The 25,787-nt window shown below is 34.1% G+C and overlaps 1 protein-coding gene across 1 annotated transcript in view; it reads right to left on the bottom strand.

Annotated features, from left to right (window-relative positions):
• The window catches only part of SI (sucrase-isomaltase), a 106,205-nt gene that overhangs the window by 44,057 nt on the left and 36,361 nt on the right, over positions 1-25,787 (bottom strand). The window contains exons 17-26 of the mRNA XM_065942759.1: positions 25,343-25,497; positions 24,268-24,352; positions 23,302-23,358; positions 22,445-22,569; positions 19,863-19,951; positions 16,503-16,552; positions 15,345-15,515; positions 10,573-10,728; positions 2,147-2,353; positions 351-505 (exon numbers count right to left, since the gene is read on the bottom strand). Coding sequence (XP_065798831.1) covers positions 351-505; positions 2,147-2,353; positions 10,573-10,728; positions 15,345-15,515; positions 16,503-16,552; positions 19,863-19,951; positions 22,445-22,569; positions 23,302-23,358; positions 24,268-24,352; positions 25,343-25,497 — 1,250 coding nt within the window. The remainder of the gene's footprint in view (positions 1-350; positions 506-2,146; positions 2,354-10,572; positions 10,729-15,344; positions 15,516-16,502; positions 16,553-19,862; positions 19,952-22,444; positions 22,570-23,301; positions 23,359-24,267; positions 24,353-25,342; positions 25,498-25,787) is intronic.

Genomic DNA, 25,787 nt, shown 5'->3' with positions numbered 1-25,787 from the left:
AAATATTGACATATTTCTAAACACATTTATAGATACTTATTTTGACAACACTCATCAGGCTTTTCAACATGAATCTTTGTTTTTGCTCTCAACTTGAATAGAAGAATGGGTCTGATATTTAATAACAAAATTCATCACATCCAAAGTGTCAATAAAATCTTAGACCAATTGTTAACAGATTGCTAACTTTAGTTTTTTAATGTTAAAATAAGCTGATTATTTAATACCTTTAAAACCACTTTTGATATGATGACACAGTAGCACAGTGAAGGCTGTGAAAATAATTATCCAACTTTGCCTCCTAAGCTAAAATGAAAATATCCTTCATATCCAGTAATTCAATCACTTACATAACTCTTCCTGTGCTTCTTCTTCGAATCTGAATGCCAAAAGGATTTTCCTTGATTTCAACATCATAAAGTCTAGTTTCATAAGTACTTGTTGGTGTAGCTGGAATGTTTAATGGTACTGGAACTTCATATCTCTTATTTTGGGCATCATAAATCTATTATAGAGAAATAGTGAAAAGAGATATGTTTCGTTCTTAATGGTGACATATTAGGCGCTGTGCTGTTCTTAGTCCCTCAACCATGTCTGATTCTTTGCAACCCCATGGACTGCAGCCTGCCAGGCTCCTCTGTCCATGGGGATTCTCTAGGCAAGAATACTGGAGTGGGTTGCCATGATCTTTCCAACCCAAGAACCCAGGTCTCCCACGTTGTAGGCAGATTGTTTACCACCTGAACCACCAGGGAAGCCCAAGAATACTGGCGTGGGTAGCCTATCCTGTCTCTAGGGGAACTTCATGACCAGGAGTCAAACTGTTGTCTCCTGCATTGCAGGCTGGATTCTTTACCAGCTGAACTATCAGGGAAGCCCAACATATTTAGGTACATATCATTAAATAATTTAAATAATGCCTCAAACAAGAACATTTAAATTCTTATTTACATAATTCCTAATTTTGTATCCATGGCCCAAATATCTATTTCAAATTCCATAAACATATATAGATATGTAATGAATTAAATTATGTACTGTATTTTACCTGTTTTAATGTTTTGTATTTCATTTTTCCATACAGTAAGAACTCTTAAAGAAGAGAAATTTCAGAGCTAGATATTCACTTATATGGCTACACAAAATTATTTACCACTCATGGTTAGACACAGTTGCCTCAATATTTTTGTCTTATGTATTATTTTACAATGAATATTAATGCTAATTTATCTTCAATTCAAATCTTTACTTAGTATATTACTTACAAGTGACAATATTAGGTCAAAATATATTACAACTGTAGTATCCTTGATATCTATTGGTAAACTATTTTCTGGATTTAATGTATTTCTCATGAACATTCTCATTAAAATATGTACTCTAATACTATTCTTTGTTAAGCAATAAAAACACATTTTTTTCTCAGATTGCCATTTATTTCCTTGCTGGTGAGGATAAACCCTTAGTTTTCTCATTTTTTGTATTTGTCTTTAATTTTTTTTCATTTTTATTAGCCTCCAATTGAAATAAATAAATTTATATCTAAAAAAGGGTGTTAAGTATTTTAATATTTTATTCCAGATTGTATTTCTTCTGTTAAATGTCTGCATATGTATAAGATGAAATTGCTTTCTATTTGTCATGTATGAGTCAGTACCATTTCTAATAGTTTTCTTAATAGAGTTCTTTGGTGCGCTTAAGTAAAAAATAACTGCTAAGTATAACTATTGAAAGAAATTATCTCTTTTGTATTTCTTATTGTATTGGCCATAAACTTCAGATCACTGTTTAAAAATAATGGAAACAATAAGGATCTTATTGTGTTTGTTTTGTCCTATTTTGTTTACTTGAATGGGACAACCAACAAAGTCCAACTAAATGATTTATCAATTTATCAAGAATTTAAGTAATTAAAAATCACCACTATATGTTTAATTATTCAAAAAGCTAGCAAAAACAGAAAGTTTTACTAATTGTGCATCTAGCTGTGGGCTCTGTAGGAAGACAAAAAAAGCTTTATAGAATCAAAAGATCATCAATCCAATTAACAATCCTTAATATTGCATGAAAAACCCAAGCACCTAATCTATTTAAATTTTTTCTTGAGAGACAAATCATGCATTGTGATAGTTTATAATAAACATACCTTAAACTGCAACATATCATCTTTGTGATATTTCACCTCCACACGAAGAGATGAGATGGAATCAGAAGGTAGCTTTATTCGAGCATTTGCAGTGTTCAGCTGGAGGTCAGCTGTTACACCCACTGATGAGTACTGGGTTGAGTGGACTAAGTAAGCATTGTATTCTTTAGGAAAGTAACACTCAGGTGCTTTGGATCCTAAATGAGCCTAAAAACACAATACATGTTAATTTCAGAAATTGTAAGAATTGCAATATTTAGCTAAAGAAAACCAAAGTAGACATGTTAACCACATGTATGATTTACAAAATTTTGCATTAAAAATCTGTAAATAATTTATGTTAAATATTAATTACAAATTTATATTATTTAGTGTAATAAAATACATTAAATAATTTAAAATTATTTAATGCTAAAATGAAAGTGCAGTCATAACACAAAATATCTCTCAGGCAACACGGCACACTATGGACTAAAATGTTTATAATATTTATATTTTGACTCTAAAAATAGATTAGTAGAGAAGGAAAATCAAATGTCATAGTTTTTCAATTCAGAATACAGAATGATTGTGTTGTCTTTGTAAATAATTAGGTATATTACTCAGAAATTTTGATTCCAAGATTGTTTTTACACTTTATATTGATTACTACTTTTTGTGTGTAAAATGACTCTACAAGACCCTTCAAAAGGGCATATATTTTAAAGTCCTTTTCTTTTACTTATAATCAAATTGTATTACTCCTTACTTTGTGACTGGTTTTTCTATTGGTTAATTACATCCTTCCCAGTATTTGAAATAGGAGATGTGGCCAAAGATCAAAGCTAATTAGTTTGTATAGGGGTGAAAGCTAAGACCTCTGAAAAACAGAGAAATACTATGACATTGATGGCTAGTTGCTTTACCACAATCCATTCTCCCATCTTTATTATTTATTAAATTAATATATTGTTGGGAGAACAATGTACCCATGTGTATTTCTCAGTCCCTTTTAAGGAAGTTATATATGATGCCCCAAATCTCCTTAAAAGAAAGGATATGAGATGATCAGATAAGGGTATCCTTCGCTCCTCCACCTTCCAGGCCTAGAACGCATACATGTGCTGTGTACGCTTAGTCGCTCAGTTGTGTCCAACTCTATGTGACCCCACAGACTATAACCTGCCAAGCTCCTCTGTCCATGGGGATTTTCCAGGCAAGAATACTGGAGTGAGTTGCCATGCCCTCTTCCAGGGGATTTACCCAACCCAGGGATTAAACCCAGGTCTTCTACATTGCAGGTGGATTCTTCACCCTCTGAGCCACCAGGGAAGCCAGAAATGCATATACAATGGCATAATAAAAATTGGGGATGAAAAACAAATTATAAATAGGGGACACTGACAACATTGAAATTCTAGACTATTAGGCCAGGGATTTTTTTTTTTTTTCCTGTAATAAAAAAAATAAATTCTGTCTTGTTTAACTAAATCAAATTCTAGGTCTCTGACACTTTCAGCTTCAAGAAATCCTTAACTGATATAGATATTTCAGTACTCATCCCAAAGGCAAGGAATTGAGTGCCAATGGAAACAGGAAAATGACTGACTTTAGAAAACTGCAAAATATGTATGTCTCCCTCATAGCTATCTTTCTGCCCAGAATCACTTCCCCTTAATCATTTTATGTGCTTTCACTTTATCTTTCTTGATAGTTTATCACCATTGCTGTTTTTTGTAGTTAGGATGAAAATAAATTTACTGTTTAATTTTGGAAACTGCAGAATCCCATCTAAATCACCCCTTTCCATATAATCTCAATCTCTATGTCCCTTGTTTGCTTTCTTATACCCAGTTGAAAAAACAATACTGTGTGAAAACCTACTGTCTAAAATCTCTCAGTCATGTCCAATTCTTTGAGGCCTTATAGACTACAGCTCACCAGGTTCCTCTGTATGTGGAATTCTCCAAGCAAGAATCCTGGAGTGGGTAGCCATTCCCTCTCCAGGGGAATCTTCCCAACCCAGGGATTGAACCCAGGTATTCTGCATTGCAGGCAGACCCTTTTCCATCTGAGCCACCATCTTCAGAAGACATCAACTGGACCCAAACTGAGGGACATTCTACCACAAACCTTGCCAGTAATCTTCAATTATAAAAGATAAGACTCAAAAATTCTCACAACTTAGGGGGAAACAGAGATCAAATTGCCAACATCCGTTGGATCATTGAAAAAGCACGGGAGTTCCAGAAAAACATCTACTTCTGCCTTATTGACTACGCCAAAGCCTTGGACTTTGTGGATCAGAACAAACTGGAAAATACTTAAAGAGATGGGAATACCAGACCACCTAACCTGTCCCTGAGAAATCTGTATACAGGTCAAGAAGCAACAGTTAGAACCGGACATGACTGGTTCCAAATCAGGAAAGGAGTACATCAAGGCTGTATATTGTCACCCTGCCTATTTAATCTATATGCAGAGTACATCACAAGAAATATTGGGCTGGATGAAGCACCAGATGGAATGAAGATTGCCGGGAGAAATACCACTAGCCTCAAATATGCAGATGACACCACCCTTATAGCAGAAAGTGAACTAAAGAGCCTCCTGATGAAAGTGAAAGAGGAGAGGGAAAATGCTGGCTTAAAGCTCAACACTCAGAAAACTAAGATTATGGCATCTGGTCCCATCACCTCATGGGAAATAGATGGGGAAACAGTGGAAACAGCGGCAGACTTTATTTTCTTGGGTTCCAAAATCACTGCAGATGGTGACTACAGCCATGAAATTAAAAGACGATTGCTCCCTGGAAGAAAAGCTGTGACCAACCTAGACAGCATATTGAAAAGCAGAGATATTACTTTGCCAACAAAGGTCCATCTAGTCAAGGCTATGGTTTTTCTAGTAGCCATGTGAGAGTTGGATTATAAAGAAAACTGAGCATTGAAGGATTGATGCTCTTGAACTGTAGTGTTGGAGAAGACTCTTGAGAGTTCCTTGGACTGCAAGGAGATCCAACTAGTCCATCCTAAAGGAAATCAGTCCTCGGTGTTCATTGGAAGGACTGATGCTGAAACTGAAACTCCAACACTTTGGCCACCTGATGCCAAGAAGTGACTAATTGGAAAAGAGCCTGATGCAGGGAAAAATTGAAGGCTGGAGGAGAAGGGAACAACAGATGATGAGATGGTTGGATGGCATCACCGACTCGTTGGACATGAGTTTGACTAAGCTCCAAGAGTTAGTGATGGACAAGGAAGTCTGGCATGCTACAGTCCATGGCGTGGCATAGAGTCAGACACAAATGAGTGACTGAACTGATCTGAGGGATCCCTGGGTCAGGAAGATCTGCTGGAGAAGGGAATGGCTACCCACCCCAGTATTCTTGCTTGGAGAATTCCAGGGACAGAGGAGCCTGGCACAATGGAGTAACTAACACGTTCACTTTCTTTCTAAATCTCAGTGCCTACAGTTGTGTGGCTGAATGTGACTTGAAAAAAATGCTGGCAATCATGCAGATTTCTCTCCCTTTACATAATCATGAAAGTTAGAGTGGGTCCAGAAGACACAATGATGCCATATTTGCCTAGTTCATTCACTATCACACTGCCCTGGATAACATTTTCCTTTTGTCTTCATGAAAAAATCCTCCCTATTGTCATCATCTCCTAATGATTTTCCTTACTATTTCAGTATGAAAAGGAAAGCAATCAGAAGAAATATCAGAAGGAAACAGGACAACTACCCAACCACCTCTTTACTTCCTGTTACAAAATATCTTCTGCCTATGATTCTATATAAGGAGAACAATTTCATTTGTGCACCCAGTCCTATGCCTCTTTGCCAGCAAAGACATTTCTCCTGCAATTCTCAACCTTCTGTCCTATGTCACTAGTATTCCACTCATTACAGGTTATTCCCAATGGCATAAACTGATTTGACTTTTCCCATCCTGTGGCGCTAGTTGTAAACATTGCAGCTGCCAATGAAGGACATTCAAGAGATGCAGGTTCAATCCCTGGGTTGGGAAGAATCCCTGGAGAAGGAAATGGCAACCCACTCCAGTGTTTTTGCCTGGAGAATCCCATGGACTGAGGAACCTGGCATGCTACAGTCCATAGGGTTGCAAAGAGTCAGATATGACTGAGGTGACTTAGCATGCATGCATCTTAAAGAAACTGTCACCTGGTTAATTTCTCCAATTACTGCTCTATCTTGTATGCTTTCCTTATGGCCAAATATAAAAAGTTCACCATAGTCTCTATGTCTAAGTTGTGACTTCAGTGTTAATGGAATCTCATTCTCACTCTGATGAGGCTTTTAATCCAAGAGCTCTATCAGTATTTCTCTTGTAATAGTTATCAAAGACTTCCGTGAGGCCAAATCCATGCCACTTTCTAGTTTTTATCTGACTAATTTATAAGCATAATTTGCACAATTGGTAATTTTCCCTGTCTTGAAATGCATTGTTGGCTTGGCTGACGAGAACAACAATCAGACTATTTTCAATCTAATTCATTTACAATTTATTTTCAGTCTCTTTACTGATTCCTTATCATTTCCCTGAGTCAAAGCATTAGATGATTTTGAAGTTTAGTTTTTGAAATTTCCCCTTTTCAAGCTCCTTCCTTTGATGATGTCATTGCATTCAGTTCAGTTCAGTTCAGTTCAGTCGCTCAGTTGTGTCCGACCCTTTGCGACCCCATGAATCGCAGCACACCAGGCCTCCCTGTCCATCACCAACTCCCGGAGTCCATTCAAACCCATGCCCATCAAGTCGGTGATGGCATCCAGTCATCTCATCCTCTGTTGTCCCCTTCTCCTCCTGCCCCCAATCCTTCCCAGCATTAGGGTCTTTTCCAATGAGTCAATTCTTCACATGAATTGGCCAAAGTATTGGAGTTTCAGCTTCAGCATCAGTCCTTCCAATGAACACCCAGAACTTATCTCCTTCAGGATGGACTGGTTGGATCTCCTTGCAGTCCAAGGGACTCTCAAGAGTCTTCTCCAACACCACAGTTCAAAAGTAACAATTTTTCAATGCTCAGCTTTCTTCACAGTCCAACTCTCAAATCCATACATGACCACTGGAAAAACCATAGCCTTGACCAGATGGACCTTTGTGGGCAAAGTAATGTATCTGCTTTTTAATATGCTATCTAGGTTGGTCATAACTTTCCTTCCAAGGAGTAAGCGTCTTTTAATTTCATGGCTGCAATCACCATTTGCAGTGATTTTGGAGCCCAAAAAAGTAAAGTCTGACACTTTCCACTGTTTCCCCATCTATTTCCCATGAGGTTATGGGACCAGATGCCATGATCTTAGTTTTCTGAATGTTAAGCTTTAAACTATTGAAACTGAAAATTTTACATCATTTTTACTTCAGGTTCAATTCAGGCTGATTTATTTTCTTTCTGGAATATTACTCCTTCCTTCCTTTCCTTCATCTCATTTAGCAAATGCCACCTTTTCAAAGAAACCTTTTGTGAACACTAATTATAGTTACACCACTGGCATCCCACATCCTCCCTTTTCCTTTTCTGCTTTTTGTTCTCTGTAATAATTATCTAACATAAAACACAATTTTTATTTTTTAAGTTATAAAATGTTTTTTGATGTGGGCCATTTTTAAAGTCTATTGAATTTGTTACAATATTATTTATGTTTTATGCTTGACTTTTTGGCCACGGGGCATGTGGGATCTTAACTCCTTGAAGAGGGATTGAACCCACAGCCCCTGAACTGGAAGGCAATGTCTTAACCACTGGACCACCAGGAAAGTCCCTAAAACAACTTTTTAACTTATCTGTTTGTTTTCCCACACTGATATATAATCTCTAACAAGGAAGAGAGTTTCATTTATTTTGTTCTCCTAGAAGAGTGCCTAGAACATAGTAGCTCTCAAGTATTTGTTAAAATGAATCAATGAATAAACAGTATGGCCCAAAGAAACATTAATTTTCTAAATTATATTTAATAAACATCTAATGTTAAAGCTCCACTTATTTGACTTAAAAATCTATAAGGTGATGAATATGAAGAGTAATAGTAATGGGAAAAGTAAATTTTTCACACTTTCTTATTAGAAGTTACTGGAGCTTTAGTACCATCCTTTAGATTCATTTTGATAACAGAAGTGACCATACACTGACTCAATGGAGGATGGGTATGGATTTGAATGAAGAGTTGCATTTAAAAAGAAGATACTGTAAGCATCCTGTAATGATACTTCACTATTTCTTTTTGTTGATTTCAGAATATTTTCTCCTTCTCATTTGTTTTCTTCAGTTCTTTCATAAACTTTCCTAATGGTAAAGATTATGCTATTTTACCAAGCAATGAAGAGGAATGAGGGTCACGTATTCTATGTATTCCTCATATAAGTGCAGACATGTCTGGGAAGTTGCTGGCAGATGTGTCTAGACTCTTCTCAGTGTAATAAGACATGCATTTAATTTGTTGGTAACATGAAATTTGGAAAATGCAGTAGTGGCCACACTGGAAAAGGTCAGTTTTCATTCCAATCCCAAAGAAAGGCAGTGACAAAGAATGCTCAAACTACCACACAATTGCACTCAACTCACATGCTAGTAAAGTAATGCTCAAAATTTTCCAAGTCAGGCTTCTGTAATACGTGAATCATTAACTTCCAGATGTTCAAGCCGGTTTTTGAAAAGGCAGATGAACCAGAGATCAAATTGCCAACATTTGCTGGATCATCGCAAAAGCAAGAGAGTTCCAGAAAAATATCTATTTCTGCTTTATTGACTATACCAAAGCCTTCAACTGTGTGGGTCACAACAAACTGTGGAAAATTTTTCAAGAGATGGGAATATCAGACCACCTGACCTGCCTCTTGAGAAACCTGTATGCAGGTCAGGAAGCAACAGTTAGAACTGGACATGGAACAGACTGATTCCAAATAGGAAAAGGAGTACACCAAGGCTGTCTATTGTCACCCTGCTTATTTAACTTATATGCAGAGTACATCATGAGAAAAAGCTGGGCTGGAGGAAGCACAAGCTGGAATCAAGATTGCCAGGAGAGATATCACTAACCTCAGATATGCAGATGACACTACCCTTATAGCAGAAAGTGAAGAAAAACTAAAGAACCTCTTGATGAAGATGAAAGAGGAGAGTGGAAAAGTTGTCTTAAAATTCAACATTCAAAAAACTAAGATCATGGCATCTGGTCCCAATCACTTCATGGAAAACAGATGGGGAAATGGTGGAAACAGTGGCTGACTTTATTCATTTATTTATTTTTGGCCGCAAAATCACTGCAGATGGAGATTGCAGCCATGAAATTAAAAGAGGCTTACTCCTTGGAAGGAAAGTTATAACCAATCTAGATAGCATAATAAAAAGCAGAGACACTTTGCCAACAAAGGTCCCTCTAGTAAAGGCTATGGTTTTTCCAGTAGTCATGTATGGATGTGAGAGTTGGACTGTAAACAAAGCTGAGTGCAGAAGAATTGATGCTTTTGAACTGTGGTGTTGGAGAAGAATCTTGAGAGTCCCTTGGACTGTAAGGAGATCCAACCAATCCATCCTAAAGGAGATAAGTCCTGGGTATTCATTGGAAGGACTGATGTTGAAGCTGAAACTCCAATATTTTGACCATGTGATGCAAAGAACTGACTCTTTTGAAAAGACCCTGATGTTGGGAAAGATTGAAGGCAGGAGGAGTAGGGTCGACAGAGGATGCGATGGCTAGATGCCATCACCGACTCTAAGGACCTGAGTTTGAGTAAACTCCGGGAGTTGGTGATGGACAGGAAGGCCTGGCGTGCTGCGGTTAATGGGTTCCCAAAGAGACACAACTGAACGACTGAACTGATCATGAAATAAATGTTTGTGTATTTTTTTTCTAACAAAGCCCATCTATGTAACCAAAAGCTCAGATTTTATAAAATAAAATAAGCACAAGAGGGTACTCTTCTCATACACCCTTCTGTAAAACTTCTGCTATCAATAACCATCATTGTTCTTGAAAGTTTGACCTGAATTACTGGCAGAAATTGTCACCTCTTAGTGGGACATTTACAACCCATCAATAATTTCAGAAGTTTTGATAACTTGAGACAATGCTTTTGAAAGACTACTCCCTACTTGCAAAATACCTTGCTGAACTAAGCTAATCAGTTAAAACCCATATTTAACAGTTTGCAACAAATAGAGTTCTATTTTATTAAATAAAGTCACACTATTTCTAAAGTACCTGAAGAGCAATTTACACATACATTTAGCATAGCATGTACTAAACCATGTCTTTGGAGAATTAATTAAGATAAATTACCTATTAGAAGTTTAATTTCAAATTCCAAATGCTTCTCTAGATGAATTTAGTTTATATGCTGTGGAATTAAAATTTTAATATGTACAGTTTACATTGAAATGCTTATGTGAAATCCGTTCTTAAATAATTAAAAATCTTATTACCATTTGCCATAAGCAGCCACGTTCTTCACAGCGTTCTTTAGTTGCAGTGTCTGAATCTGGATAACAAGTAAACTTTTCAACTTCCAAGAAAGTTTGATCCCATTGAACAGCAAAGTTTCCTCCAAGGTTAAATGTTAGATTGTAAATTTCTAGAATCTTTGAAGACAAAGAAAACAGTAGAGTGTTTCTGACCACTGGATAATTCAAAAATAGTTAACATTTTGGCAAATCTTCAAGTCAAATCTTAATAATTTTAATGTAATAGTAAAAGAAAAGAATAGATAGGAGAAAACATGTCATACCACTGGAAAAGTTAGAACCTCAAGATAGGAAAACTATAAGAAATTACAGTATACTGATGAAAAACTTCTTTAAATCAAGACATGAGTTTACTCCTCAGTTCTCCCAATAAATGCTCATGAGTCTGAGGAAACATCTATCTTATTTTAGCTTCAATTTCCTCCCTCTGTAAAGTGAGATTAACAAATACAAAATATGTGAAATTTAAAAGACATACAATGCTTGGGGCACAAGGCTTGGAATATCAGGAATTAAATAAATATTAATTTCTTCAGTGAAGACAGAGTTGACACTGTGGTTGATTTGGAGGCTTCCTGAATCAAATCCACTGCTAACAATATTTGAGGTACAAGTTAGGAAATAATATGAGAATACACAAAAAGAAAAAAATGAGAGGATAGTGTTTTTTATATATATATATATATATATATATATATATATATGTATGTATATATATACACATACACACACATATGAGCTTTCTAGGTGTGCTTCTAATTAAGAACCTGCCTGCCAATTCAGGAGACATAAGGGATGTGGGTTCGACCCCTGGATAGGGAAGATCCCCTGGAGGAGGAAAAAGAAACCCACTCCGGTATTCTTGCCTGGAGAATCCCATGGAGAGAGGAGCCTGGAGGGTTAGTCCACAGGGTCTCAGAATCAGACATGATTGAAGCGACTTAGTAGGCATGCACACACATATATGCATATACACAATATACACATATGTATATACACAATATACACATATGTATATGCATATACACAATATACACATATGTATATGCATATGCACAACATATGTATGCACTTCCCTGGTGGCCCAGTCAGTATAGAATCCACCTGCAATGCAGGAGACTGGAGTTGATCCCTCAGTTGGGAAGATCCCCTGGAGGAGGGCATGGCAACCCACTCCAGTATTCTTGCCTGGAGAATCCTCGTAGACAGAGGAGCTGGTCGGCTTCAGTCCATTTGATGGCAAAGAGTTGGACACAACTGAGCAACTAAGAACACACAACATATACATATATATACACAATGGATGCATGTATACAAGTATAATAGTATATTGTAGTGTGTATATATATATACACACACACACATATATATATAATTGTGTATTGGAGTATATACTATATACTCCATAAACATGGAGTATACATATGTATATTCCATACACTATTGTTTTCATTGTTGTTATTGTTGCTGTTTAGCCGTTCACTCATGTCTGACTCTTGGAGACCCCATGGACTACAGCACACCAGACTTCCCTGTCCTTCACCATCTCCCGGAGCTGGCTCACACTCATGTCCTTTGAGTATGTAATGTCATCCAACTATCTCATTCTTTGTCATTCCCTTCTCCTCCTGCCTTTTATCTTTCCCAGCATAAGGTCTTTTCCAATGAGTCAGCTTTTCGCATCAGGTAGCCAAAGTATTGGAAGTTTGCTTTAGCATCAGTTCTTCCAATGAATATTCAGGGTTGATTTCCTTTAGGATTGACTGGTTGGATCTCCTTGCAGTCCAAGGAACTCTCAAGAGTCTTCTCCAATACCACAGTTCAAAAACATCAATTCTTCAACACTCAGTTTTCTTTATGGTCCAACTCTCACATCCATACATGACTACTGGAAAAATAATAGCTTTGACTACATAGACTTTTATTGGCAAAGTAATGTCTCTGCTTCTAAATAAGCTGTCTAGCTTTGTCATAGCTTTTCTTCCAAGGAGCGAGCATCTTTTGATTTCCTGGCTGTAGTCACTGTCCGCATGATTTTGGACCTGAGAAAATAAAGTCTGTCACTGTTTCCGTTGTTTCTCCATCTATATGCCTTGAAGTGATGGGACTAGATGCCATGATCTTAGTTTTTTGAATGTTGAATTTTAAGCCAGCTTTTTCACTCTCCTCTTTCATCTTCATCAAGAAGTTCTTTAGCTCTTCTTCAGTTTCTGCCATAAGGGTGGTGTCATCTGCATATCTTAGTTTATTGATATTTCTTCTTTCAATCTTGATTCCAGCTTGTGATTCATTCAACTTGGCATTTCATATGATGTACTCTGCATATAAGCTAAATAAGCAGGGCAACAATATACAACCTTGTTGCACTCCTTTCCCAATTTTGAATCAGTCTGTTGTTCAAGTTTGCTTCTAACAGCTGCTTCTTGACCTGCATACAAATTTCTCAGGAGGCAGGTCAGGTGGTCTGGTATTCCCATCTCTTTAAGAATTTCCCACAGTTTGTGATCCACATAAATGCTTTACTGTAGTGAATGAAGCAAAAGTAAATGTTTTTCTAGAATTCTCTTGCTTTTTCCTTGATCCAACAGATGTTGGCAATTTGATCTCTGATTTCTCTGCCTTTTCTAAATCCCGTCTGTACATCTGGTAATTCTCTGGTCATGTACTGTTGAAGCGTAGCATGGAGGATTGTAGTTTGAACATCCTTTGCCATTACCCTTCTTTCAAGTTGGAATGGAAACTGACCTTTTCCAGTCCTGTGGCCACTGCTGAGCTTTCCAAATTTTCTGGCATATAGAGTGCAGCACTTTCACAGCATTCTCTTTTAAGATCTGAACTAGCTCAGCTGGAATTTCATCACCTCCACTGGCTTTGTTCCTAGTGATGTTTCCTAAGGTGCATTTGACTTCTCACTCCAGGATGTTTGGCTCCAGATGAATGAACACACCATTGTGCTTATCTAGGTCATTAAGAACTTTTTTATATTGTTCTTCTGTGTATTCTTGCCACCTCTTCTTAATCTCTTCTGCTTCTGTTAGCTCCATACTGTTTCTGTTCTTCACTGTGCCCATCTTTGCATGAAATGCTTTTCTCATTTGCCTTTCACATCTCTTTTCAGCTATTTGTAAGACCTCCTCAGACAACCATTTTGCCTTTTTGAATTCTTTTTATTGGGTATGGCTTTGATCACTGCCTCCTGTTCAATGTTCTGACAAAATATGGTGCACTGGAGAAGGGAATGGCAAACAATTTCAGCATTCTTGCCTTGAGAACCCCATGAATGTATTTTCATTGCTACAATATGTCAAATTTTTGTATGGTTGTCATTATGACAGTAACAAAATTTATCCCAATTTCATCTGTATAGTTTATTTTTTTATCTTTCATAGCTATAATTTAGAAATAAAAAGTCATATAAAGAATAGTCCAACCTCAGAAGAATTAGATATATGTACCTTCAAGTGTCTTTATAAAACTTTGTTGTTGTTTAATTGTTAAATTATGTCTGACACTTTTGTGACTCCATGGGCTATAGCCTGCCAGGCCCCTCTATCCATGGGATTTCCCAGGCAAGAATAGCAGCATGGGTTACCATTTCCTTCTGTAGGGAAACTTCCCAACCCAAGAATCAAACCCTTGTCCCCTGCACTGGCAGGAGTATTCTTTACTGCTGAGTCACCAAGCCCTCATAAATCTCTACATTAGCATAAAGCTAGAAATAAATTTGAACTGGAATTATAAAAACCATATAATAAAATGATTTTGTATTGTGCCCCCTTATAATCCTTACTAGACTCATAAAATTCTCAATAAGCCTGTATTGTTTAATTTATATTGATGAGTTCTTACAGTCACAGGAATATATATTTTAAAGTACATTTACTAAATTAAAAAAAAAAAAGACAATTGACCAATACATATTTTATAGAAATTCCTACATGGAAAATTCTGGGCTAGAGAGCTTAGGAGCTAGACAAAAACACTTCAAAATCATGTTCTATATCTTAAGTTGGAATTTATGCTAACATTACTAATAATTAGGATTATAAAAATGGTAGGAAAATAAATATCAATAAAAATCACTTCTATGTTTTAAATTATTTTGTCTAACATAGTTAAGCAACACTATGATTACATATTTCATTTTACATATGAGGAAGCTGAGATATTAATCTATTGTGTTTAAATGCACAAACTGCAGGGCTAGAATTTGAACCTAGTTCTGCTACTTTTTTACCCTCTCTAGTACATTTGTCAAAGCAGGAAAGAATGAGCATAAGAAAGGACCCCTAGAAGAGAAAAATGTTAACAAAAATTTGAAAAAGAATATTGATACAAGATATGTTGAGGACAAAGAGCTCATGAAAGGAGAAGTGGGGGAAAACTGAAGAAATGAATCAATAACTTCAGGAGTCTTAAATGAGAAGTTAAAACATTTTCATTTTTTATTGTATGCAGTAGGTAAATTAGAGAAATGGAATGAAAAAAATATTAGGAAAGCAGAGATAAGTGATATCCAAGATAAAACTGAATAGAGAAGGTGTAGTATGAATTCACCTTATGGTTGATATCTCAGTATAAATTGAAATGACCTATAATGGAATATTGCCAGCAAAAGGAAAATAAAACTAGAGATGTAATGAATAAGAAAATCACAAAACCAAGAGTTTGAATGATTATATGTTAAATATCAGAGAATATGACACTAACATATTTTAAGACATTGTATTTACCTGGTTGGAAGCATCATAACTGAAATTGTAGTGAGCTCTCAGTGGCTGATCATCTTCTATCACTGAAACTTCTGTTACAGTGTTTATCAACCCAAGGACTTTTATAGTCTCAAACGCTAAAGCAGTTCCTTCTGGGTATGATGAATGCGTACATGTGATATCTAGCTTGTTCTGAAAAAAAATTATATTTATATATCAAGTAGAAGGTCACTGGATACAAATCAGAAATAACAATACAAGTGTATTTATAGCGAACTGATTAAATCTTATAGTTCTAAATATACATAAATTCTAAAGTTCTAAATATCTATTTACTAAATAAAGACAATTAACCAACACACGTTTTTATGAAAATTGCTAAGTAAAAACTCTGGACCAAAGGGCATAAGAATTAGATAAAATTCTAAGAAAATATTTTGAATCTCACATAATTTAGAATTCATTTACTCTGAAATCATTAACAATTTAGTATTTAGTATTTAATTATATACATATATATATATAATAAGAAAATAACCAATCATCTATCCTTACATTCTCAACGGCTCTTCACATTCAAGTACCTTATATAAATATACTTATGAGTGACTCTTTAAAATTTTTTTGTATACATTCCATAAAATTATTTTCAGAGATAAATTATGCATGATGCAAATCATGCGTATCCCTTTTCATTCTATCCCTAATGTTGGCAAAGAATAACTTAGCTTTAAAAAAAAGAATATATGAAGAAATCTAACTTCTACAAGAAGCATTGCTACTAATTATTCAAAATTTAACCTTGTGCAAAGCGTTTTCATTTTCACCTTAAATCTATGACAGTCACTGCTATGATTGTTATATTAAAATATTGTCAAACATACTGAGATTATTTTCCTAGGATCTGCTTAAACAAGACATAGTGCTTACAGGAAGTCTGATGATTTTGTGTATAAACTTCATCATCAGAAACTCATCTATTATATTGAAATACACTATTATACTGAAACTTAAAAATTTAAAGTAATTCATATGCAATTTAATAATTTACATTGAACAATTAATTTCATTCCTTTACATTGATCTTTGGAGAGAAATGCAACATCTTTCTAAGAAAAGGCACAATCTAGACATTAACAAACTATTATATTTAATTATGTGTCCAAGGAGAATGCTTACATTAGAAACTGAAAATGTATATAAAATGTAGTTTCCCTTTTGGATGGTATCTGTAAAGGGGTAAAAATAAGTTATCAGATCAAAATTAATGCCAAATTCTTATTTTATTATTACAGTTAGACAACACAGGAAAAATTTTTAAAATAAGTATTATTTATTAAGCAAATTAAATAAATTCTTTATATTAAACTTCTTATCTTTAAATAAAATAACTTTGGTAGTTTATTTTCCCAGGAGGTAAAGGTAATGAATGCATCTTTGCCCATTTTTATTTTTCAGACTGCTAATATAGTTCTAGAAATTCAGAGAATGCAAGCTTGTAGTAAGATATATATGACTATCGTTTTGAATGATATTTTATCTCTAGTAAACTGTGTAACATGCAGTTTATTTTGGAAGACGTGGGACACCACAATATTGTTTTGCATCTTTCAATTTTTTTTTTTCATTATCTGAATAAGGACTGAATGTGGAGACATATTAAAGATGCAAGTGCACTTTAATGAGAAAAATGGAAGAAAATAGTTATTTTCTGCATTGTATATGAAAAATAGCATTTTTATCAACATGTTTCTTCAACAGGAAACTATAAATTATAACTCAGAGAAGGCAATGGCAACCCACTACAGTACTCTTGCCTGGAAAATCCCATGGACAGAGGAGCCCGGTATGCTGCAGTCCATGGGGTCGCTAAGAGTTGGACACGACTGAGCGACTTCACTTTCACTCTTCCCTTCAATCATTGGAGAAGGAAATGGCAACCCACTCCAGTGTTCTTTCTTGGAGAATCCCAGGCACGAGGGAACCTGGTGGGCTGCCGTTTATGGGGTCACAAGGAGTCGGACACGACTGAAGCGACTTAGCAGCAGCAACAGCATATATTATAACTAAGACATTTGGGAGAAGATGGAGTGGAAAATATAAAGGGAATCCTCGGGTTTATATAGACTACTTTGAGTAACATTAATTTACTTACAATTTTAATCCTAGGGAATAAAATTAAAATCAGAATCTGAATTGAAGGTTATTTTGCTGTTTGTTATTTGACTGATTATCCAGAAAATTCTGACTTTAACTTTTCAACACACTTAAGTATATAATCATCATATTAGATGACTGATTAAATCATAACTCCATATTTTTAACCATCCTACATGAAGTAAATTATCAATATAATCTTTAATTAATTTATTTTTTATTGAAGGATAATTGCTTTACATAATTTTGCTGTTTTCTGTCAAACCTCAACATGAATCAGCCATAGGTAAATTTTTGCAAGTAGGAAAAAAGTAATGAACTTGGAAACAAATAATTTGAGAAATAAGAATAACCTTAAAATCAAGTCTCACCTGCTACCAATAGAGGTATTGTTTCAACAACATTCTTTACCTGATGATTATGAACAGTTTATTAATGTTCTGCTGAAACCCACTCTTACTGGACTTCTATGTAATATGTGTTTGGAATCTATACTCAGGTCAGAGCTCACCTTAATATGCTTAGACTCTAACATATTTGAGTAAGAAAGAAAAGTCTGATGTGCTGAAGTAGAATGGAAAATGGAGAGCAGTAAGGAACAATTTGTGTGAGTGCATGTTTGCATGTGTGTGTGTATAAAATCTACAGGACATGGTGAGTGCTCTGGATGTTGGTAAAGACTGTGGCTCTTGAATATAATGGTGAATTGTTAGAGGGTTTGAGCAGAGAGGTGAACAGAAAGAGATAATTTGAATCATTTTCTAAAGGGCTTACTGTCTCTGCCAGTTGGTAAAGACAGTGTAAAAAGAGGGGGCTGACAAGAGCCATCAACCTATAGACCAGTTAGGGAGCTATCGCAGTAATTAAAATGAAAAGTAGCAATGATGATAATGGTCGAGTTGATAAGATACCTAGATCAAGATGGAACCAAAAGAGATTCCTAGGTAAGAGTGAACTGTAAAGTTGTTGGCATCTTGTAGAGATGAAGTTACCATCAACTGACAAGTGGAAGACAATGCATTTAGTGGAGAATATATACTGTGGTAATGTACATAGTCACAGGCAGATAAGACTTCAAAAAGAACAGAACTGTTTCAAAGATTCCATATTTTTCAAATTGTAAGAGAACACATCAATACGTAGACTATTTATTGGAGTTAAGTTAGAGATATTGGATGTTTCATATAGTATAATGGGCTTCCCAGGTGGCTCAGTGGTAGACAATCTGCCTGCTAATGCAGGAGACACAAGAGATGCAGGTTTGTTCCCTGGGTTGGGAAGATCCCTTGGAGGAGGAAATGGCAACTTAGTACTCTTGCCTCAAAAATCCAATGGACAGAGGAGCCTGACAGGCTAGAATCCATGGTGCTGCAAAAGAGTCAGACATGACTGAGCACCCAGGCAGGCCATATACTATAAAACATCTGAGAAGCAGTGAGTTATAATAGAAGCTAAACTATAATTTTTATACACACATATAAAACATATATCTAAGAGCCCTCTATTAAAAAATGAGATTAAAACACCTTAAATTTATGAGAGTGGTTATAATTGACTAAGTAAATCCAAGCAGATTAATTTTCTATATTAGAAAATTAATATTAGAAATTTGATTCTATTTTTATTCCCTTGGTGTACTGAATTCTCAACTTTTGGGCTAAATAATTAGAAGACATTTAATAATAGAAATAAATGCTGACATTTATATGGTAAAAATCCTTATCTCAAATAATTTGACATTAACTAAATATTTTTATTGAAATATAGTTGATTTATAACACTTCAGGTAAAGTGATTCAGTTAAATATACATACATATATGTATATATATGTATATTTCTTTTTTGGATTCATTTCCATTACAGTTCATTAAAAGATACTGAATATAGTTCCCTGTGCTATATAGTAGGTCTTATTGTTTATATATAGTATTGTGTATCTGCTAATCCCAAATTACCAAAGTACCAATTTATTCCTACTTCCTACCTTGACTAAACTTAATGTTGGTTTTCTTTTACAGTAATAAAATTTTAGTTTTAACCACTATAATTATCTAAGATAGTTGAAAATAGGGTGCAGTTTATACATCTGTGAACTTATTAACTGTTTTAATTTTTATTCAATAATCTAATAAATAAAGATATCTACACTTGTCAGAGATTTTTACAATAAACCAAGAGAGAAAACTAAATGTTGTAATTAAATATACATAATTTAAATAACAAGCTAAATTACATAAAGTTACCTAAACTCTTAAGATAGATTAAAACAGAAATTAAAAGTGAAAACTTGTGACATTTTTAAATGACTGTAATTTCATAATAAAAGCAAAACTTCCTACCATTAAAATAAACATTTAACAGCATATCACTTTGAAACTTACCTTTACTTTCTCCATCATCCCAGAAAAAGTCTCCTTTTGCTGTGTTTTCATCATTTAATGCAACTATAAGTCCTAGAGGGTTCTTTCGGCTGTAAGTAAGTTTGGGTATATGTATGATTAAAAATAAATTTATAATAGTGAAATAGCCTATAAATAAATCTATTTCAACATAAGGATTTATAGGATGTCTGCACAAGAACATTGATATTAATAAAATTCATGTCTATATTTATTAATAATTTATCAATGAAAAATAATTTGCATACTTGGAAAATAAATGAAAGAAATAAAGACAATAAATATAATATGGAATTTCTTGGAGGCTAAGACACCATGATAAAAATTGAAACAGTAAAATAATATTTCAATTCAAACAAAAAAATTAAATATATCTTATGAAGTGCCACATTAAACATCTATTTATATATAAACATCAAAATATATTAACCTTGAATTGTAATGCATCAAGGTTAAAAAATGATGAACTATAAAATAAACTTTTAAATGCCAAGTAGAATCTCTAATAATCATACAAATGAAGCTAATTATACCATGTGAAATGAAATGTGATTAATATTTTTTAGTTGTATATTAAGATTGGCTTCTAAACTTAAAATGAGGTTATATAATCCAGGTAACTGCTCTATACAGAATATATTCTTTCCAGCATGCACCCATCAGAGTGTATGTTTCTCTCATTTGATACATCTCCAGAGTATAACTAATGATTTTGAGAACATAATCATGAAACATTGACAATATGAAAATAAATCTAGGAAACAAACCTAATTACATGACTAACTAGTTTAATTCATTCACTCATGAATTTGTTCCTTCAACAAATATATAGGGAAAACCAGGAGTTTATCCCATAGTAGGGCTTCCCTGATAGCTCAGTTGGTAAAGACTCTGCCTGCAATAAAGGAGACCCCAGTTCGATTCCTGGGTCAGGAAAATCCCCCAAGGTTACCCACTCCAGAATTCTGGCCTAGAGAATCCCACGGACTGTATAGTCCATGAGGTCACAAAGAGTTGGACACAACTGAGTGACTTTCACTTTCTTTCACTTTCATTCCATAATGGGGTGACACTATTGGTATGTGACACTGTTTCCACTGTCTCCCCATCTATTTCCCATGAGGTGATGGGACCAGATGCCATGATCTTAGTTTTCTGAATGTTAGGCTTTAAGTCAACTTTTTCACTTTCCTCTTTCACTTTCATCAAGAGGCTTTTTAGTTCCTCTTCACTTAATCACTGCAGATGTGACTGCAGCCATGAAATTAAAAGACGCTTATTTCTTAGAAGGAAAGTTATGACCAACCTAGATAACATTTTAAAAAACAGAGAAATTACTTTGCCAACAAAGGTCTGTCTGGTCCAGGCTATGGTTTTTCCAGTGGTCAAGTATGGATGTGAGAGTTGGACTGTGAAGAAAGCTGAGTGCCGAAACATTGATGCTTTTGAACTGTGGTGTTGGAGAAGACGCTTGAGAGTCCCTTTGACTGCAAGGAGATCCAACCAGTCCATCCTAAAGGAGATCAGTCCTGGGTGTTCATTGGAAGGACTGATGCTGAAACTGAAACTCCAGTACTTTGGCCACCTCATGCGAAGAGCTGACTTGTTAGAAAAGACCCTGATGCTGGGAGGGATTGGGGCAGGAGAAGAAGGGGACGATAGAGGATGAGGTGGTTGGATGGCATCACCGACTCAATGGGCATGGGTTTGAACGGACTCCGGGAGTTGGTGATGGACAGGGAGGCCTGGCATGCTGCGATTCATGGGGTGACTTAGAGTCAGACACGACTGAGTAACTGAACTGAACTGAACTGATTGGTATGTGAACTAAAACAGCGAAAAGTTGGGTCCATGCCTTCATGGAGTATATAGTCAAGGAGAACAGACATACTACATAAAAGAACAACTGAAAATATAATTATGTATATTCTTAATGCTATGAAGAAAATACAGCAGGGTAAGGAACTTAAGAGTGACTATCTGTTTCGGTGTTGTAGAACATGGGGAAATGTGTACATGCAATATGACACATTCTGTCCATATACCCAGAATGAATTTTGCAAGATGAAGTACCAGAATTTTCAAGTTTCTTCTTTTCTCTAAATAGTTCTAAAATTTATTCTTACTGAACAGCTTAATTTCTGTATCATTCTTTACCTATACAGAAATATCTGCTTCATTTATTGACTTAAAATATTTTACCTGGAAAACAATCATTTTGACACTTATGTACTGACAATCCAAACAGGTAACAATTGACACTTTAGTCAATTATATAACATTTAATATTTCATTATTTAGTAATAATAAGCAATTAACTTTAATTATATATATCCTTTGCAGAAATAAGTCAGTACAGTTTTGACACAGGAGATAAAGTTCTAATCTAATCATGCTCATTTTTTTAATCAAGAAGTTTGTTGTAATATATTAATAATTTGATTCTTTTTATAACTTTACAGTTATATGTAAGAATCCCTTGCATTCATTAATTTTTAATAAATATGTGAAACACTAAATATTAAATTATAGTTCAGATTTCACTTAATGCCTTTTAATTTTACCTTGCTGTTGTAGTTACATCAGGTTGTTGAAAGGGGATGATGTAACCACCTCTAAGATGTAATCCTATTTTGTCTGCTGGAAGCTGCATATCAATACGTTGTTTTCTCCATGGCCTTTTTACACCCTAATATTTGGAAAATAAAGAGATTTTTTCATTACTGCAAACACTTTAAGCCCATTTCACAAGAATTACACTTGGAATTTACAAAGAGAAATAATTCTTATTATGAGCCATTCATGTTATTTTAGTGAATAGTAACATGCTGTTCTCTAAATTTTAAAGAAACTTCTTCAGTTTACTGAAGAAATCCAGCTAAAAATATATTCAGTTTTACAAAAAAATTCAACATAGAGAAATCCATTTCCTTTCTATAATAATTAACAATATTCTTAATTAGTCCTATTTTTATTCTTTGGTTTTGGTTAAAGTGAACCATGTCTCTTGAAAGGATTAAAACAATTATTTCTTATAAAAAATAAAGGGTCTGCTTAGCAAATATAAGTGTACTGCAAAATACTTCCCTCTAAAATACACAATTTTTCTGGAAGAATATGTAAAATAAGAAAAGTATTAAAATAAGTTATCAATTCTTCTTAAAGTTACTCTTGACCCTTTATTCCCACAATTTAAGTTGGTTAACTCTTTACATTGAAGAATATACTTCATATTAACCATGTGCAATGGAACATATACCTACTCACATGTAAGAAAATGTAAACCTGCACAAACTTTTATGCACCGTTAAATTCTGAAGCTGTTAATTTTTAGATTAATAACAGAAATACTGTTAAATTCCCAGGTACAGATGTTGGACAATATATACTTTTGATCTATTATCATACTAGGTTTACTTACAGTTTCAAAGTCATACCAAGTAGCATCAGGGATGTACGCACTCACTGTTTCTGCTCCCTAAAATAAAGCAAGATAATTTATATGTGGAGAAGGAAATGGCAAATCCATTCCAGTATTCTTGTCTGGAAAATCCCATGGACAGAGAAGCCTGGTGGGCTATAGATTCCATGGGGTTGCAAAGAGTCAGACCCAACTTAGCAACAGAACAACAACAACTTATATGTAGATATATACATTTTACTTCAGTATGTAACAGAAGAGAGTCACATCAAATGTTTTCAGATTTTCATAGTGAAGTGAAAAACTTCCTTTGTATGTTACACTACAATATTTTCTATATATAACAAAAGACTATTTTAATAGTTTTAGATAACTTCATAATATAAAATATCCCAAAATCAAAGATAAAATCAATTTAAGTGGCAACTAAAAAAATCAATGCATATATTTGTATCATTATCATCTGCATGGCAAATGTGAGTGTGAACACATCATTTTTCCATGATATATTTCCATCATATTTCCATGACATACCAACTTTTAAGTAACAGCCAAAATTCAAATATTTCATTCCACTATTTTTTCAACATTTTCATATGATCTATTGGTTTTCAAGTTATCCTTTATTTACAGTATAGCAAAATTCCAGTGTCTATGACTACATGAATGACAGTTATTTGTTACTATTATAAGACTTGATATGTTTCATAAATAAAGCTTTCTTTTGTGGTAGAATACTAATTTTACACAATTTCTTCTCCCCAATACATATTATATACTTGAAAAGCATAAATCTACTTAACATACTTATAATTTTTCAAAATTTCTTCTATGTTTTAAATTTAATTAAACACTATCAGCTTGAAGCAGTCTACTGAGTAACATTTATTACCCAGATGTTTTGTAATTTAGTGTGGATTTGATTACACAAAATTCCCTTAAAAATTTATTAAAATTGTATCCTACCTGTTTCAAGACAGGGGTAATAAGTAATGAGGGGCCCCATAAGAACTGAGTATCCTCAATCCAGCTATTAGTATCCTCATAAAACCTAAGAACAATGACAGTGTTTACAACACAAAGATAAAAAATGTTAATCCAAATACTTCATTTTGTTATCTTTTAAATTATTCCCTTGGAATAATCATTGTCTTTAATTTTGCTCAGTAAATAAAATTGACTTGATAATGTCAAAACTGACTTGATATGTAATTTTGAATCTATAGTTATTAATTCATCCTTATGGTACACCTGACACTCAAGAAAAAGAAACATAGAAAGGAAAGGATAAAGTGAAGAAAGGTGGGAGAGAGGAAATTACTTCATTTGGGACTCAAAAAAAACAAGTCTATCATATATGATAAATAAACAACTATAAAAATAAAAACAAATAAAAAACTATAATAAGCAATTATTCTGTTTAATTCATTTTTTCCTCTAAAATAGATTCATGAACTATCACAAATCCTTCATATTCTACTTTCCTCCTTTTTATACTTTTTTCTTATAAACTTCCATTTTGACTTGAACTTCAAGGGCTCTTTAGTCATATCTTGAGGAACGACCTTGTTTTGGTCAAGAAATACAAAGAAAAGCACAATTCATTGTTTTATAACTATACTATATGTGATTTATATTTAGATAATTTTTGTAATATATGTGATTATGTTTTTAATGTTTGTTTATTTATTTAATGATGTTTAATGTTTCATGTAATAAAAATATTACATGATATTTAATATATAATATTTAATACATGTTTTAATATTTTATATTTAATATTACTTACTGATATACTTACTCTAATACATCCTACATATTTCTTTCCTTTTATTCTATACAATTATCACATTTCTAGATTGAACTTGTCCATTTCATGAAATTAATTATATTTACTACTATCATTTCATATTTCCCCAAATCATTTACATAAATGTCAAGGAAAGCACCAGAAACCCACATGACATCTTGATCTACTTATTAATTTTTTATTTGTTGGAGTATAATTTGAAAGACTGAAATTCTTGAACATAGTACTCACTCATGAAGAAAAGGCCTTGCTACTGTTTCTCCAAACATATGGGCTTTATAAAATAGAGTATAAAGGAAAGGTAACAAGGCATAGCGAATATTCAAATAGTGTTTTGATGACTTAACCAAAAGAGAATCCTGTCCAAAATATGCTGGATCCTGATGCTGCGAGATAAACAGAGAAGTTGAAATAAGAAAGTTAAAATATGAATAAAAATGAACACATAAGCATTTAATCTATTTTTGAAAACCAAAATGTGCCTGCTTATAAAAAGTTGAGATGACTCCTATTTTATCATCGAAGAATATGAATTTCTAGTTTTTATGTTTTCATTTGGATATATATATTAATTAAAGTTTATTTTAAAGTGGATATTTCCTTTTGAATACACATTCTTAGAGAAGATAGAACATATTTTAACAAAGTATTCTTCATTTCTATTGTTTGCGGCAGA

This window comes from Muntiacus reevesi, chromosome 8, assembly GCF_963930625.1.
Source record: "Muntiacus reevesi chromosome 8, mMunRee1.1, whole genome shotgun sequence".
Lineage (NCBI taxonomy): Eukaryota > Metazoa > Chordata > Mammalia > Artiodactyla > Cervidae > Muntiacus > Muntiacus reevesi.
The sequence above is the reverse complement of the archived record's forward strand: the minus strand, read 5'-3'. Positions and strand labels throughout refer to the sequence as shown.